This window comes from Elephantulus edwardii, unplaced genomic scaffold (assembly GCF_000299155.1).
Source record: "Elephantulus edwardii isolate Elephantulus edwardi_28Jun2011 unplaced genomic scaffold, EleEdw1.0 scaffold00058, whole genome shotgun sequence".
In the NCBI taxonomy this organism is placed as follows: domain Eukaryota; kingdom Metazoa; phylum Chordata; class Mammalia; order Macroscelidea; family Macroscelididae; genus Elephantulus; species Elephantulus edwardii.
The window spans coordinates 8,295,996-8,314,421 of NW_006399808.1; the positions used below are offsets into that span (position 1 = coordinate 8,295,996).

Here is an 18,426-nt window from a genome sequence, read left to right on the forward strand (position 1 = left end):
ATGGAATTAGGAGGAGTCCAAGTATTCAGTATTTGAACCTGGCCTCTGGATTATTGGTGAGAATGTGTTTATCATGGTAAACAGAACATATTGTAAAAAAAAATGTGGTAAAGGTTACCCATGGTGGACAGTGTTTGGTGGAGCTTCCCATTAAAAAAAGCTTGGGAGCTGGAGTGGCGTCCATTTCCAAAATGACTTGCCTCTGGAAACTCTATGAACGTAGAGAAATGATGAATGTTATACAAGTGTTCAGATGTTTTGCTCATAGGGACACTCTGAGTCATCTATGACTATGGCATCTAATAACAACAACAACAACAACAACAACAGCAATGAGAGAGCTCTGTTGGCCTAGTGAATAGAAAAGTTATGCAACCAAACCAAAGGTGGGTGATTTTAATCTGTGGCCTTCAGGGCTGGTTTTAATTGTGTTTGGTCCAACATTCTTCTAAGTGGAATAGCACTGGTCTGTCCATTTTGCTGCACAGAGGTAACTTGTGGTTGCTGTGAAGCTGAGCACTGTGACACTGATGTGTCAAATGCAATAATGGTGACCCATGGTGGACAGTGTTTGGTAGAACTCCCCAATCAAAACAAGCTTGGAAGCAGGAGTGGAATCCACTTCCGAAATATCTTGTATCCAGAAACCCTATGAACTTGGAGAAACAATGAAAGTTATACAAGTGTTCAAGTCTTTTCTTCATAGGGTCCTATGAGTTGTCTACGACTGGACAGCACTTAACAACAAAAACAATAACAATATAGCAACTGACAAATTACTTCAGGGAAGCAACAGTAATTAAATATTATCTAAAAGCACTATTGCTATTTTTTAAAAGTTGTATCATCACCTAAGGAAAAAATTAATGGCAATTAGTGTGTGCCACTGAGTAGATTCCAGCTCATAATGACCATAGTACATATCAGAATTGTTCCATAGGATTCTCTATGGAGAAATTTTTATGGGAGAGACATTGAGAAAGTCTGAATTCACAGAGAGAAACTGCCATTTGGGTTCTTAGCAGCTTCCCTAACCACTGTGCAACCAGGGCTCTCAAAAGTTGTAGTCAACTTGATGGCACAAAGCAACAACAACAACTTGGACTCAAAAGATATAAACTAAGTTTGACATTGCTTGATTTTGATTGTACCAACCACATCACTATGTTAAAATAACTAAAGAGATAGTCAATTTAATAAAACCACAATACCCAACATTTCATTTCACTGTTTTTGCCATTCACGTGGTTGAAAAAAAACCCCAAAACCCCAAACAAACCAACAACAAAGATACCTTTTAACAAAAACCAGATTAAAAAAGAAAAATAGGAAGTCACTACAGAGATAAGAAAGAGTAATTTAATTTTTCTTGGTTTTTGGTAGTTTTAAAATAGATTTTCCTCTAAGAAAATGAGTAAATGGGAAAACAACCAGTAAAAGACAGATGAAAGAGTTACATACTATCTTTAGAATTTAAGTACAGCCACAAGTTTCAAAAAACTAGGTGTATGAAGGGAGATTTACCTAAAACGTATCATTTTTAGCTAATACGAAAAAATTTAACTAAATTCTTGTACCTACTTTCAAATTTTATTTTATCACTTAAAACATACTAACGTGCATTGCAACTTGACAGTGAAATTAAGTGCTAATACTGGACAAAGCAGTTATTATCATGAGATAATTCATCTTATTTGAGAGCTAAGCATCCTGGGGCAAAGTTGAGTATTAATCTTAAGAACCACTTGAAAATGACACTAATAAAAACAAACAAAATCCTTTTTAATTTAATAAAAGTGAAAAATAAGAATAGTAATTAAGTTCTTCAGTCATGTATTGCCAGATAGTGACTACAAAGCAACTTGCATTAGCAGGCATCAATAGATAATAAATTATCTGCACATAAGAATGTTCTCGTAAGGTTACTGTATATGACTTAAGCTAACAAAGGGTAGTTGCTAAAAGGAAATATTTTGGCTGTAACTATGAAGATGTCAGAAGCAAATTAAAAATGCATTACATTAAAAGTACTTACGTAGTTGTTTAAAAATGAACTTAATAAACAGATGAAATTTGATGCTATTTAAAAGTATAAAATAAAATGCAACAGGTTACCAGAAAATTCTAATTAAGAAAACTGAAAATGTATCTTATTTCTGTATCTTCATTAAAATAATTATTTTCCATTAAACTTTTTAATTGTGGTTTGAGTGACAATTTACAACACATATATTGGTCTTGAATCAACTGTTCATCCACAACTTATTTATAACATCAATTAAAATACCCACAATCTCTGTTCTTCCACTTATTGTATATTGTCTTTCCCTTGACCAATCTTACTAGGTGTCTATTATCTATGTATTAATTTTTACTGTCATCTCCCCCCTTCTCATCCCTGGTAACCATCCAACAATGATTTTAGTGCCCTTTAAAACTTTCTTTAGCTTTTTGTAAAAGTGAACTCAGGCAATATTTGTCCTAAAAGTAAAATGATAATTTATTATGTACACAAGTTGATCTCTTGCCATGTGATTTTAGCTTGTGAAAACCTGTTGGAGGGTCAGCTATGAGTCAAGATGAGCACATAGCAACAACACTGTGGATATCACAATAATGTACCAACAGCACTCCTGGATCTACTTCCATTGTCAGAATGAAAGTAACCAAATATACTCGCATATTGGTTGTTAAAGAATATCCCTTCCCTTCTACTTCTAAACAACTTTTAAACAACATGACTCTGGAAACTCAATGAATAAATGATGATAATTCTAGAAAGGCTTCAGACCTTTGGTTCATAAGGTTGCTGAGTTGTGTTTGACTCAATGCAATCAGCAACAACTAAACAAAAAACAGGAAAAAAATAATGGAGGTGAGAGGTTAAAATAAAAAAAAAAAATCCAGATTGTAATCACAATAATTGAGCCTACAACACAATGAAAAAGAGTAATTTCCTGAAATGTTACCACTGTACTATTTTTAGATTTCAGAATAAGGACTTGATCAGCTGATTAACAATAAAATTGGCCAATGTTACAGAGTAGGGGGGAGCAAGCAACAAATGCTGGCGAGGTTGTGGAGAAACTGGAACCCTGATTCACTGTTGGTGGGAGTGTAAAATGGTGCAACCCCTGTGGAAAGCAGTATGGCGCTTTCTCAAAAAGTTGCAAATAGAGATACCATTTGACCCAGCAATTCCACTACTGGGAATATACCCTGAAGAGACCACAGCTGACATCCAAGCAGATATATGCACACCCATGTTTATTGCAGCTTTGTTCACAATAGCAAGGATTTGGAAACAACTGAAGTGCCCATCAACAAACGAATGGCTAGAGAAGCTGTGGTATATTCGCACAATGGAATACTATGCTGCATTGAAAAACAAGGAACTCATGCAATATTATTCAAAATGGTTGACTCTGGAGAACATTATGCTGAGTGAAATATCCCAGTCACAAAAGGACAAATATTACATGATGCCACTGTTGTAGAATGGGACTAACCTCGGGGTTGGGGAGAGACTGAGTAAGATGGGTTCAATAATGTATATTGCACTGAAACAGAAGAGGGAGAAAACTGTTTAAAAGAGATATGTGACTAGGTATTTCTGTCATCACAGGAGTCTAAAGCGATGGCTCCATGGTGGAGGGGACCTGGGGGAGGGTTTGTAAAACAATGAAAGAATCTTTTCTTTTACTTTTCCATAATTTTTGGACTCATGTACTTATAACTTGTTAGTCAAAGTTGTGTCTTCTAGGTTGCAACACCCCCATGATACATCTTCAAGGATATGAACATGTACGGCCAAGCACAATCAATAAGAGTGCACCTAAATTCCAAAATCAATCTCCATAATAGTCTATGTGTTTCCTACTGCCAAAGGGGCCCTTTAGAGTAGTGAGAGAAGATCTTCACCCTGAAACCCACAGCGTCCCTTTTCAGCAGGAAGTAGCTAAGAGAATACGCCATCCCCTTTTCCTTATGACTCAGGGTGAAGTCTCTCTCAGGGAGGAGTAATAGGAAATGGCGAAGGACACACTGACAAAGAAGATTAATCAGAACTGGCTTTGACAAGCACTGTGGCATTTGGACAAGAACAAACTGGGAGGAGGGTAGAGAGAATAGTACAACAATGAATGAATGGAAACCCAAAATCTCTGTAAATGTTTATGAAAATTAATAAAATATAGAAAAAAAAAAGAAAGTAGGGGGGAAGGAAATTTTAGTTCAAGATTTTTAAAGTTCATTTAGAATTTCTACACAAAGTCCCTGACTTTATAGACCGGGAGACTGAAAGGATAGCAGCTGAGGAAGTAGCTAAGAAATCAGTAAGCTGATTAATAGATTAAAACTCAACTTTCATAAGATAAGTACTTTGAGGGTCAAGATTTTTTAATCATCTTTTTTAGATCTGACAGTCTAGAGTTTTTCTTATATGATCAGACTCATAATTCACAGTTACTTATGAATTCCGGGTAATGTTTCCTTTTATTTGTATTATATCTTATATCTATATTGCTAACTTGAGGACATATATGAAGGTACAAATTTCTTCTAGATTTTTATACATTTTTAAATATTTTACTTAAAGGTTTTATACTTTTGATATTCAAATTTTATTCAACAATTTTTAAAAAGCATGTCTCCTTTTTGAGTCTTGTATTCTATTTTGGTAATGATATTGAGTGCTGGTAAGTCAGCTCTTACTAAGATAGACCTAGGGACAACAGCTTGAAATAAGAGCCAGATTTTATGGCATTGTCACAATCACTGCTTTCTTGGAGCCCATTATTGCAGCCACTGTGTGAATTCATCTCACTGAGGTTCTTCCTCTTTTATGCTAATCCTTTGCCAAGTATGATGCCCTTCTCCAGGGACTGGTCACCCTCATAATATGTCCAGAGACAATGTTCCTGCCTCCCTCATAAAGTTGTTTCTCTGTAAAGACAGATTTGTTTGTTCTTCTAGCAGCCCTTGGTACCATCGATGTTCTCTGCTAAGGACATAATTCAAAGACATTAAATTTTGGTAGACGTTTAGTTATTCATTTTCCACATCTTGCATGAATGGAAGGTGACTGAAAATGAAATAGCTTGTGCCAGGCGCATCTTACATCTCCAAGTGACATCTTTGCTTTTTCACACTTAGAGGTTATCTTTGACAGTAGATAACTCTATTGACTTCCTGATGAGATTTCCATGGTGTTGATCACGGATCCAAGTAAATAAAACTCGAGACAATATCAATATTTTGTGTCTTTTGATTTTGCTTATAATGGTTGAGCTGTGAGGCTTTTTGTTTTATTTTGAAGTGTAATTCATACTGAAGATCTGATCTTCATCAGTAAAGGTTTCAAGAAATCTTCACTTTCAGCAAGCAAGGTTATGCCATCTGTTTACTGCAGTTGTTAATTAGTCTTCTGCCAATCCTGATGCCACATTTTTCTTCAAATAACCTAGTTTCTCTGACTATTCGCTCAGCAGACAGACTGAATAAAAACACTGAAAGGGTGTATTTTCCCCCATCTCCACCCGCAGCATCTCCTGATTTTTAAATTGCATGTCACCCCTTGTTCTGTTTGGATGATTGCCTATTGGTCTAGATATAGGTTCTGTAGGAGAATAATTAAAAAACTCTGGAGTTCCTTTTCTTCACAAAGTTATCTATCACAACATCTCACACAGGTTGAGTTATCTCTACCCAGTCAACACAGGTAATAGTTTTTCTAGTATTCTGTTTTCAGCCAACAGCCATCCAGCATCAGCAATGACATTTCTACTTCCATGCCCTCCTCCAAATCTGCTTGTATTTCTGACAATTCTCTGATTGTATGCTGCTGCAATAATTTTTAAATTATCTTCAGTAAAATTTTACTTGCTTGTGACATTAGTACCATTGATCACTTCTGAATTCTGCTAGATTATATTTGTTTCGAATGGACACAAATATGTATCTCTTCCAGGCTTAGACTTCTTTCAATATCATTGGTTCTTAATCACTGCAATCTCCTGAAATGGCTGGACAGTGAGAAATTATTTTTATTACAGTGACTGTGTTCTCCTCCCACCTTCTTTCAATGCTTACTGCAAAATTCAATGTTTTGCCCAAGGAATCCTTCAATATTACAACCTGAAGTTTAACATTTCCTTTAGTTCATCTGCTAAGTGTATGCTTCCCTGCTTGCTTCAGGTCTTTGTATATTTCATTATATTTTACTTTGCCTTTTCAATCTAACTTTTAAAATCTTCTGTTCTGTCATCCTTTCTTCCATTTGCTCAAACTTGCCTGTGAGCAATTAATGAATGATGGTAATGACATTGAACTTCTTTGCTAGTTTTATTTCATTTTGGCGTGTGCCATGTCACTTATGTTGCTGAGAAAAAAAGGCTTTACTATCATGTGATCTCTAGTATCATTTCTATTAAGCCATATTTTTCATATATCATTTTTCTTCTTTAACATGCCACTCACTAGTAATTATGAATGTATTTTGGTTACAGGTTTCATACATTTCAGACTATAGTAGCTTGAAAAGCTCTGCAATTTCTTAAGTTTTGGTATAGTGATTTGTATAAATCGAGTGTTATTTAACTAATCTTCCTTTTAGGCTATCGGATGTCACATTGTCACTGACAGCACTGTACCTAAGAAAAGATCTTAAAATGATTGTGACATTGATGCTGGCCCTTTTCAATCTGTCATTCCAACAGAGCAGACCACAGTAGTTGATTCAAAACACTAGTTCATTTTAGTTCACAAATACCTGTAATACTGGTCTTCATACTTTTTATTTTTTTATAATCTTTCAAATTTTACTAGATTAATATTTTGTGCGTTCCATGCTTTAATTTTTTTAAAATTATTTTTTATTATTATTATGTGTGTGTGTGTGTGTGTGTACTGTCAAATCGTATCTGACTGGTACAGGAGGAGATTGTCCCTCCTTTCCCGGCAGAGCATCTGGTAGATTTGAACCATGCACCTCTGGGATTCCAGTGCAGCTTCCTGCCACTAGGCCACCAGAGCTCCCCTCATGCTTTAATTTTTAATACAGTGTTTTCTGATGTTTCATCTTATTAAGAGTTATGCCACATGAGAAAATGAGAATCATGGAAGCTTCACTCAGCCACGTCCTAGAAGTCAACTCTACTTTGAGAAGGCAGTTGTATAATTTGAGTTCTTTCTAATAGGAGACGCTGACCTTTGGGGACTAAGTCAGTGTTCCATTGTAATTCATGAGTATTCACTGGCCAGTTTTTTTCAGTAGATTTCCTGGTCCTTTCTTCTAGTCTGTGTTAATCTAGAGTCTCTGGGGAATGCAGTTCACAATGGATGACTTCGCAGGTATCAGAAGTACTGGTGGCTTGGCTTCTAGAATTCAACAACACATGAGCTACCACAGTATGAGAGAATGACAACAGAATGGTGAGAAGTAAACGTAACTCATGATTATATTACTAAATATTATATACTTTGAAAAAATGAGCATATAAACATAATGAGAATGTAAAGAGAATCCAAGTTTAATCCATAAAATATCTACTCTACATGTATTTCCATTTCATCAGGATACATAATACTTATTAAAGTAACAAGGACTATATGAAACATAATTAATATAAATTGTACGAAGAAAGGTGGCATGGGCAAACCCTATGAACTTTGATAGATGTCTACTGTTGTAGAGGGGCTTCAATCCTTTTGTTCATAGGGTTGCAATGAGTTGTGCTCGACTCAAAGGCAATCAACAACAACAACAAAGAAAGGTATAGGACAAACAAAATTGACTCCTGGTTGGAAACAATATGCTGGGAAATAACATAAGTAGTTTAAGGGCCTAATCACTTGACTGTTATTAGGTACTGTTGAGCAAAACTCACAGCAGCCCTACAAAAAACAGACCTGAATGCTGCCCTATCTTGTGCCAACCTCATTATCTCTGACACACGTGAGCCCATTGCTGCAGTCACGATGTCAATCCATCTCATTGGGGATCTTTTTTGCTTTCTCTTTTACTGACTCTCCACTTTTCCAAGCATGATGTTCTGCTCCAAGGAACAAGCTAGTTGTAGCAACATGCCTGAATTACACGAGACAAAGCTTCATCATCTTTGCCTCCAAGTAGCATTCTGACTGCACGTTTCCCAGAACATACCTGCTTGTTCTTTCGGCACTCCATGGGATATATCACTTGACTACTTGCTATATTTTACTGAAGGAGTGGAGAGTATAGGCAATCAAAGTGGAGTGGGCCTTGGGGTAATAACCTCAACACACATACTAACACAATTACCATCTGACACAAACTAAGTACTTCCTGAGGAAAGCGTTAAACCTTAAACTGAACCTACAGCCTGAAGCCATTTTGAAACCATACAGTTGTTTGGTTTAGTTAGAAAAGAGTATCTGCCTTGAGAATTTTGCTCTTTCAAGAAAAATTATATGTAAACAAAATTATAAAAATTACAAATTATCTTTATATGTAGACGAAAGCAGCTCAAAATGTATGTGAAGCTTAGAGGAGAATGAGTTTGTGTTAATGATGGTTCCATAAATTTGGAACAGAATATTGAGAAGGGTGAAAAAAGTTTAATATAGGAAATGAATTGCAGATTATCAAATAAAGTTATGAAACACTACAAATTAAAGTTAAATATAACCAGTATTACTGAATTGCACATGTAGAAATTGTTAAATGGGTGTATATGTTGTTATGTCTATTTTCATATACATATACAACCACAAAAAAAAAAACCAAACACAAAAGTTGAGTATTTTCTATTCAAACTATGCATGCATTTGGAAAAAAGTTACAGTTTCTTCCAGATTAGTTAAATGATGATAAAGGATGACTTTGTGAATAATCTCTGTTACTTTAAAGATGTACTCAGTGGCCCATCATGCACTGCCATGAAGCTGACTGTGATTTATGCGGGCCCCACATGTCGGACAGATAGCACGGTTTCTAAAGCTGTGATCTTCACAGACAAGACTCTTCTTTCTCCCATTATGTGGCTGGTGGATTCAAACTACTGACCTTTCAGTTAATAGACCAGCACCTAATCACTGTACTACCAGAGCTTCGTTATTCAGTTAGAACAGACTATCTTATACAAGTCCGTCACATACTCCTCTATGGATTGATATTGCCATTGAAATATGAAGGGCCATTTTATGTATATAATAAAAACTAAGTACATGAAGAACAAGAAGACAAAAGGTATCTACTGACTTACTTTGCCATGTGGGTGGATGACAAGATGTGAATTGGGTATGTAAGCCTATGCAGAAGAGGACTGGCTAGTCTCAGTATTAAATTGAGTGAAGCCAATTGGAGAAGTTTCACCACTAGTAAAGAAGATGCAAAAGAATGCAACACATCAACTGGGGCTAGAGATTCTTATACCAATAATAGCCTATGGGAGCAACAGCATAGTAACAACAGCAGACAATCAGAGACCTGATATGAGAGGTGACCCTGGGACTACTATGCCACTGAATCAGAGTTAAGAGCCTTTTGCCCAAGTTTGCTGGAGGACAGGTTGTGGGGATAGCCATGCATATCTGGTAGAACTGAGAGTTACACGAACCTAAAGCCATGAGGCTCAAGGATGAGGTGGCTGAGAGCCTATTTTGGAAGTTATCCTGGTTGTATTCTTTTACTAACCTGGACTATAACCTTCTGACTATCCCAATGTGATTCTGTTTGGTCTATGAGCTATCAAATTGGATTTTGGATAAAGCAAAGCAGTAAGAATGGTGTTGAGTAGAAAGAGTTGTGGGAGTGTGGCAGATGAGTCTGACCTCATGGAATTTGTTTTTTGCTGTTGATGATGTTGACAGGAACAATTCCCCTTTATGAACCTGATAAAGGTCAGATATGTCCGTCCCACATAGTCTTTGCTCTTTTAAAGCAATGTATATGAATGACTGTATGAAGTAAAAATTGTTTTTTATAATTAAATTTTATCACAGTGCACATTCTTGTTAAAAAGCAACTTTACCGAGGAATATCTGACATATAGAAACCATATAAATGAAACCACTCCCAATCAGAGCAAGGAGTATCACTTCTCTAAATTTTCTCATTCTAAGTACACCCCTCTCTCCAGGCAAGCAGATTACAAGTTATAGATTTCTGTAAGTATAGATCAATCTTATTCTTTGGAATCATATTTATCTTTCAAAAAGTTTTTTCTTAAAGTCTAGAACATGTGTTCAAATATTGCCAGCCTCTTCCTTCCTAACTATAAAGAACTGAGATCAAGTGTCATTCTCTCCTAAGGATTCTGAAACTGTTATACTGACAACCAATTCTTTCGTATTGTTTAAAGGTCCAGAGCACTTATTTACTGTATTTTTTTTGGAAAACAAAACTGCCAGCAAAAAAAAAGTTAAGAAAAAAAAATCTAAAATTCTTCAGATGCACTGACTTTAGTCAAATGAGATTTTAGTCCGTATCAAGAAGCTGAACAATTCTATTACTATTATTTCTTACCTTTATGTATAATGTGAAATATCAAGAAAGTGGGATTTCCTTCAACTAGCTAATGCCTTTGCATATATTCACATCATAATATTATACCTACAAACAGGCCCTTTTTAATCCTCACCCAACTGATCTCATAAATTATTTACTTTCCACATTTTATGTTATTGTAGGCAGACAGCACAATTATCTTACCTAGATGTGAAATCAATGAAAATAATCAAACTAAGTCAGAATCAGAATGAATGTCTGGGATTATTAATATGTCTGTTTTAATAGGCGAAAGCCATAAAACTTGGGAAAATTAACTGACTTGACTAAGATCACATGAAGGAAGATACCTATTATTCTCTCTCTCATCTTTACTCTTCACTCCTCTCCTTTCAATTGCATGTATTTCTAAAGTCTATTAGTGTGTAATGCATCAGGCTGCTAGCTGCAAGGTCATCAGTTTAAGTCTACCAGAAGTTCCTTGGACAAAAGATAGACAGTCTTTTGACCTGAAACACAAGGGAGATTTGCTATGAATAGAACCAGACTCAAAAGCACTTCGAGTGGATAAGTTTTGTTTCAAAACACAAGAACATTTAAACTTCTCTACTAATTCAGGATGAACAAAGAAATTTTTGATAAGGAGAAAATAAATTCTACCTTATTATCGTAAAATATGACAATAATACTAACGACATGAATAAAGAAATTTTATAATGTTACAATGTTGTTATGTGCTATTGAGTTGTCTGCACCCACAGCAGCTCTGAAGCCTGTCCTGTCCTGAGCCAGTCTCATTGATTCTGACACACCATCCCCCATTGCCCCAGTTACTGTATCAATCCATCTCATTGTGGAACTTCCTCTCCTGAACTGTCCCTCCACCCTTCTGAGCATGTGTCTTTCTCCAAGGATCAGCCCCTCCTGGCCACATGCCCAAAGTATTTGAGAGCTTCAAAATCCCAGCCTCCCAGGAGAAACTTGGATTCACGCTCTCTAAGAGAGACCTATTGTTTTCTTGGTGGTCTATATATTAATGATATGAATAAAGAAATTTACTATAATGTTATAATATAGCAACATTTATTCATAAAATATTTTAGACTCGATCTCTCTTACTTCAAAGAGAAATTTCAGAAAGAACTTTCTTTTACTGGTTAAAAAAAGTAGTTGTCAAGAAATAAAGTGAAGGGAAGGAATTTTTAAAAAGGCATGTAGGAAATCATTTAAGTGAAAAAAAGGCTTTGTATCTTGCTTGCTTATAAAAACTCTTATAAAATATACAGAAAAGAGTAAATTTTACTATAAGTAAATGATACTCAACAGATTAAATCCTGAAAGAATTAAAAACCCAAACAGATGAAGTTTTTACTAAATGACAACTTGGTACATACAGAAGGAGAATGAAACAACAAATTAGAATAGAATTTTGTTATAAAATTTACAAATGTACATTGCAAATATTTCTTTTTGAAACTAGGTTACAGGGGAAAGGGTTTGGTGATTTTAGTGAAAGCTGATAGTGTAGATTGATTAGTAGTCTGCTGAATTGTTGACATAATTTTTTTTTCATGACATTGATTATAATCCCCACATTTTAACAGCACTCTTCCGCTATGCAAATATTTAGATTTATCTTTCTAAATGTATGAGAAGACATCAAAAGAAAAGGTGTGTGTATATATATATATATTAAAGGTAACTCACCGTCTCGTTTCCAAATAGTATGTCAACATAAGGCATAACTTTCATCAAAGGTTCCTTGTAGAACTGGCTAATAAATGGTGCAGACAGATTCAAAGTGAAGATTCTATTGTTTTCAGAAGCATGATGAGCCACCTTTAATATTGATTCTGGGGAAACTGTAAGAAAAAAGCCCTGGGAAAAGAAAGAGAAAAATAAAAATTAAGAATCCCATCCATACAGAGTCACAGTGAGGACAAAAGAACCTACAAAGAATACAACAAAAGCTTGTAAAAAATAATTACAAAATACAAGGTTGGAAATAGCAGCACAGAGCTAGGAGAAAACTATAGTCTTGCAAACTATAAATTTGATAAATGCCATTACCTCTGAGTATATAAATATTACTTATTTCATTGTAGATTTGTATAGTTGGTGCAAAAATAGTTCAGAGAATCTACATAAGAAAAATACTTGAAAAGCCTCATTTATGCCAATAACTATATTCAAGTTGAGAAATGGTAATAAAAGTGGACAGGATCCTTCTAGTTTCTCATTAACAGTTGTAATCCTTATAAGTAATGCATTTATTAAAAAGAAAACCATTTTGAAAAGAATTTGTTTACAGAGATTATCACTGGTTACTTATGAAACTTCTAAATTGATGTTTTGAGGAAAGGTCTGAATTAGAAGGAAGAGAAAACAATTTAGTAATACAATAAAAACTCAATTAAATTTCATGTCTGCCAAGTTAAATTGTAAAATATTATTTATAAGCATAGTTAATAAAACACTTTAAAGAATACACTTAGGGAGTTCTGTTGGCTTAGGCTGCTGTTTGAATCCTCCATCCACCCCATGGGAGCAGGACTGGCAATCCTTTTTGGGCGATTTATAGACTGAAAACGCACTGGAGGGTCAACTATGAGTTGGGTGACTTTGACTTTGAAATAAAAGAAAGTGTGAGCAAAGACATGGATGCTTATACAGGAAGTTGGTTTGGATGATCGATAATCGATAACACGAGTGAAGGTGTACACGAGGAGAAGCAGTAAAGGCTGAGAGGCTGGGAAGGTCAGCTGAGTTAAGAACATAGGGGGAATGGGACAGTAGGTTAGGAGCCTATTTGGTAGGTAAGGTGGGTTGAGTAGAGATGGAGATAGAATATCTCACAGGAAATTGCTTTAAGGGAAAAGAGTAACAACTCAAAGTGGGAATAACAACTCAAGATTTAAAGGACGGATAACCTGGACAGCAATAATTCAGCAACCATTAAGAAAAGCTTGCATTCTGCTGTGTAAAGCAAACAATACTGGGAACATAACATACAGAATTTGGCAAGTGATAAGAAATTGACAAGAAGGCATTTAAAAAGTAGCAAAAATTACTGAGATTTTAATTTAGGTCCTATCGTTAATAAAAATTTTTAAATCCAGATTGAGAACTGGCTATTTCAGCATTTAGTTGTGCTCTGGAGAAAGGTCCCACAAAAGTGATCTAGTTTAAGCAGACAGGAGAAAGAAATGGAGTCCTCTGACAGCCTCCTTTGAAAGAAGAAAGGGATCGAGAGGAGGACTCTCTTATTGCTGTGGTGTTCAGACCAATTCATAGCTGACCCTACCAGGGGTTTTCAGAGGCTGTAAAAATGCACACAGGGAGACTTCCCATCTTTCTCCCTTGGAGCCACAGGGAGATTCAAACCACTGGAGAGGTGCCACCTTTGGGTTAGCTGTGCAAGTCTCTGCCTTATGCCACCAGAGCCCCCTAAAGAAGGAAGGGAGGAGAGAAGCACCAGAGGAGTGAAGGACCTAGGCAAGGAAAAGAACCAGCAAAAATGCTACTGAAATACTTACTTAAAACTGTGCCACTAACAAGATTTAAAAACCCCTTTTCTATTACTTACACAATTCAACATTAATCACTATAAGGTTACTTTTTTGCGATCTTTAAAGGGCTTACCAACTTCTAAATTAAGAGAGATTTTCTACTGAGAGTCTACTTTCATTTTAAACCATTGCTAATGAAATTCTAAATGTGTTTTTCAACAAGGGAATACTGCACGGTTCAAAATTGGGAAGGGCGTACACCAGGGATGCATCCTATCTCCATACCTTTTCAACCTATATGCAGAACAGATTATCCGGGAGGCTGGGCTCTATGAGGAGAAATGTGGGGTCAAGATTGGTTGACGGTTTATCAACAATCTGCATTATGTGGATGACACAACCCTGCTTGCTGAAACTGAGGAGGACCTGAAGCACCTGCTGCAGAGTGTCAAGGACTGCAGCCTACAATATGCATTGAGGCTCAATGTCAAGAAGACAAAGATTCTCACCACTGGACCAATTGGCAGCATCAGAATGGATGGTGAAGAGATTGAGATTGTACACAGCTTTAGTTTGCTTGGCTCCATAGTCAACAGTCTTGGCACCAGCAGCCAGGAAATTAAAAGGCGCATTGTCCTGGGAAAGTCTGCTGTTAGGGACCTCTCCAAAGTACTGAAGAGCAATGGTGTCTCTCTGGAGACTAAGGTGTGTCTGATACAGGCTATGGTCTTCGCAATCACTTGTTATGCATCAGAGTTGCACAATGACCAGGGAGGATAGAAGGAGAATTGATGCCTTTGAGCTGTGGTACTGGAGAAGAGTATTGAGAATACCATGGACTGCTAGGAAAACAAACAGATTTGTCCTGGAAAGGGTTAAACCGGGTGGCTCCTTGGAGGCAAAGATTCTGATGCTCCGTCTAACATACTTTGGACATGTTGTGAGGAGAGACCAGTCCTTGGAGAGGGACATCATAGGAGAGGAAGACCCTCTATGACGTGGATTGATTCAGTGACTGGGATAATTGGGATGGGAGTGTCAGAGACAGTGCGATTGGCACAGGACAGAGCAGAGTTTAGGGCTGTTGTACATAGGGTCGCTATGAGTCGCAAGCGACTCGACAGCACATAACAACAACAAACAACAAAATGTTAATAATTTCTCATTTAAAAATTTCTATCCATTAATTTCCCCCAGCAATGTTCCACTGCTCTGACAGGCAACAAGTCTTGGTCTTCAGAAATATTACTTTTTAAACGTCTCCATCTTATTTTGTTGCAGTCAAATGACACGTCATTTTCAAATTATGTGTATCCAAGCTGCTTCTTTTCCTAATCCTGTCACTTGGTGAATAAAGTGAGCAGGATAGACAGCACAGTATCTCCACTAGGAAAAGATATGGATTTGCTTTCAGTCTTTCATTTAATCTGAAAAATCAAAAGTCCTGCCCCCTTCGTTTCTCCCCAGACTGTTCCCGCATGAAATAAAAGCTCCCCAAAGCTAGAGTTCTGCCAGCTGTGGACTAACCACAGACAGCCAGAGAAAGGTCTACAGAAACAATAACCTGGTCAAATAACTAGGCTTCTCACCAACTTCAGACTGCAAATTTGATCTGTGCTAAAATACATCTGATTGTAACTGAAGGTGCAGAACAGTATGCCCTTGGTGTCTACATCTGGCCTCATTTCAAATGTATGCATGTTGTATGTGTATTTTATTTTCAAAGACAACACAAGAGTATTATGAGGGAGACAGTTAACTTCCATTTTGTTAAATTTATAGAGCCTAAACACACACACACACACACACACACACACACACACACACACTCCAACCAGTTTTAAAATAAAAGACAAATTCACAATTTTTAAAAAAAATCCGTTTTTGAATGGTCTCTTGTTCAAGTAAATATTTGGAATTTAAACAATTTGGGATTTGTGCTCTGTTAGATTTGCAAAAGACTTAAGATTGATGCCAGACACACTTTTTCTTCCTAGATTTATATCCTTGTTAGGCCACATGTTCTAGACTATAGAATCACCAAAATGAAAAACAGTAGTATTAGGGCAGGACAGAAAAAAGGTCTCGTTTTTAACAAAAATGGGTCAAAAGTTTACTCAGCTATCACTCCGCAGAAATACTCTGGACACATCCAACAAAATTTGGTTCTTTTCTAATTAGGGATTTCACCCTACACAAGAGTTTTAACCCTGTTAGCCTTTGTCCCTGCAAGTACTTAAGAGCAAAGTAGGTTTTGACATTTAGAGGTTAGATAATATCAGAGGGAAGGAGCACATTTATATTCATTAAAATGAAATACAACAAAAGCACCAAGTTTCAACAAGTGGTGACAGAATAATTTGGAAAAGGATAATGGTGATGGCTGCACAACACATTGTAAAGACTAATCTTGAATTGTATATGCAAAAAATGGAAAACTGGCAAATATATAGACATCACAACTAAAAAAAGACAAAAGCACAGTTAGAGGAAGATTGAAGACAAGACTAAAGCAATGCCAATGAACCATTTTAAGAGAATTAGATTTAACACTCAACAATTACTCTAAGGACAGTCACAGAACCAACCAATCTCTAAGGTTTACTCAGAGTGGTTTTACACTTTGTGGAACATGAGAAAGAAACCTGTTTAACACACTAAAAGAAAGGGAAAGGAAATTGTAAAAGTTCTGGCAGTGCTTCAGAAAAACAGACTATGTAAACAAACAAATGAACAAACAATCTTTAGCTGATATTAGATCTGCCAGTAGATCTGAACTGCCTGTCTTTGTTGTGGTAGCAAAACTCCTTATTCATTTGTCCTCCAGAACTCCCTCACTAGCGACTGTTGTTGTTGTTGTTGTTGTGTGCTGACAAGTCAGAAGTGACTTACAGGTAACCCTTAGCAGGTTTAACATGGGAAGATACTGTCATTCTTTCTCTCAGACTACCTGGTGGATTAGAACCTTTGGGTTCATAGAGCAACTCCTTATCACTAAGCCACCAGAACACTCTCATTAACCATTGTTTCTATTGTCATTGTTAGGTGTCATAATGTTGAGTATAATTCATAGTGACCCTATGAACAGCTGAACTGAGCCATGCCTTGTCCTGTACTCTCCTCATCATCTGACACACTACTGAAATCACCGTGTCAATCCACCTTGCTGGGGGGGTTTCCTCTCCTTGGCTAACCCTCCATCTTTCCAAGCATGATGTCCCTTTCCAAGGAAATGACTTACCTACCTGTTGTTGTTATGTGCCGTCGAGTTGTTTGCGACTCATAGCGACCCTCTATGTAAAACAGCCCTAAACCCTGCTCTATCCTGTGCCAATCGCATTGCCTCTGACACACCCATCCCGATTACCCCAGTCACTGAACCAATCTACCTCATAGAAGGTCTTCCCCTCCTGCGCTGTCCCTGCACCCTCCCATGCATGATGTCCTTCTCCAAGGACCGGTCTCCCCTTACAACATGTCCAAAGTATGTCAGATTAAGTCCCAGAATCCTTGCCTCCAAGGAGTAGCCTGGTTTATCTTTTTCTTGGCAGTCCAATGTACATTCAATACTCTTCTCCAGCACCATAGCTCAAAGGCATCAATTCTCCTTCTATACTCCCTAGTCATTGTTCAACTCTCTGATGCATAACAAGTGATTGTAAAGAACATGGACTGTATCAGACGCACCTTAGTTTCCAGAGAGACTCCGTTGCTCGAGTACTTTAGAGAGGTCCCTAACAGCAGACGTTCCTATCACATTTTGTTTTTTGATTTCCTGACTGCTGGTGCCAAGAGTGTTGATCATGGAGCCGAGCAAACTGAAGCTGTGGACAATCTCAATCTCTTCCTACCTACCTATTTCCTACCTACCTAACTACCGATTTACCTACCTTGTTGTTGTTGTTATGTGCCGTCGAGTTGTTTCCGACTCATAGCGACCCTATGCACAACAGCCCTAAACCCTGCTCTATCCTGCGCCAACTGCGCCTCTGACACACCCAAACCGATTACCCCAGTCACCGAATCAATCCATCTCATAGAGAGTCTTCCCCTCCTGTGCTGTCCCGCCACCATCCCAAGGATGATGTCCCTCCTGGTAACATGTCCAAAGTATGTCAGACGAAGCCCAGAATCCTTGCCTCCAAGGAGTAGCTTGATTTAATCCTCTCCAAGATGAATCTGTTTGTTTTCCTGACATTCCATGGTACATTCAATACTCTTCTCCAGCACCACAACTCAAAAGCATGTACTCCCCTTCTGTCCTCCCTAGTAACTGTCCAACTCTCTGATGCATAACAAGTGATTGCAAATACCATGGCCTGTATCAGGTGCACCTTAGTCTCCAGAGAGACACCGTTGCTCCTGGGTACTTTAGAGAGGTCCCTAACAGCAGATTTTCCCATCGCGATACGCTTTTTGATTTCCTGACTG

The 18,426-nt window shown here is 37.2% G+C and overlaps 1 protein-coding gene across 3 annotated transcripts in view; it reads right to left on the minus strand.

The window, feature by feature from the left end:
* ADK (adenosine kinase) overlaps positions 1-18,426 on the minus strand; it is a 696,790-nt gene that overhangs the window by 220,480 nt on the left and 457,884 nt on the right. For 2 of the 3 annotated variants that reach the window (XM_006887509.1, XM_006887510.1), the window contains exon 7: positions 12,194-12,364. The exons of the other annotated variant lie outside the window; for it this stretch is intronic. In XM_006887509.1, the coding sequence (XP_006887571.1) occupies positions 12,194-12,364 (171 nt within the window). The remainder of the gene's footprint in view (positions 1-12,193; positions 12,365-18,426) is intronic. 3 annotated transcript variants of the gene reach the window in all.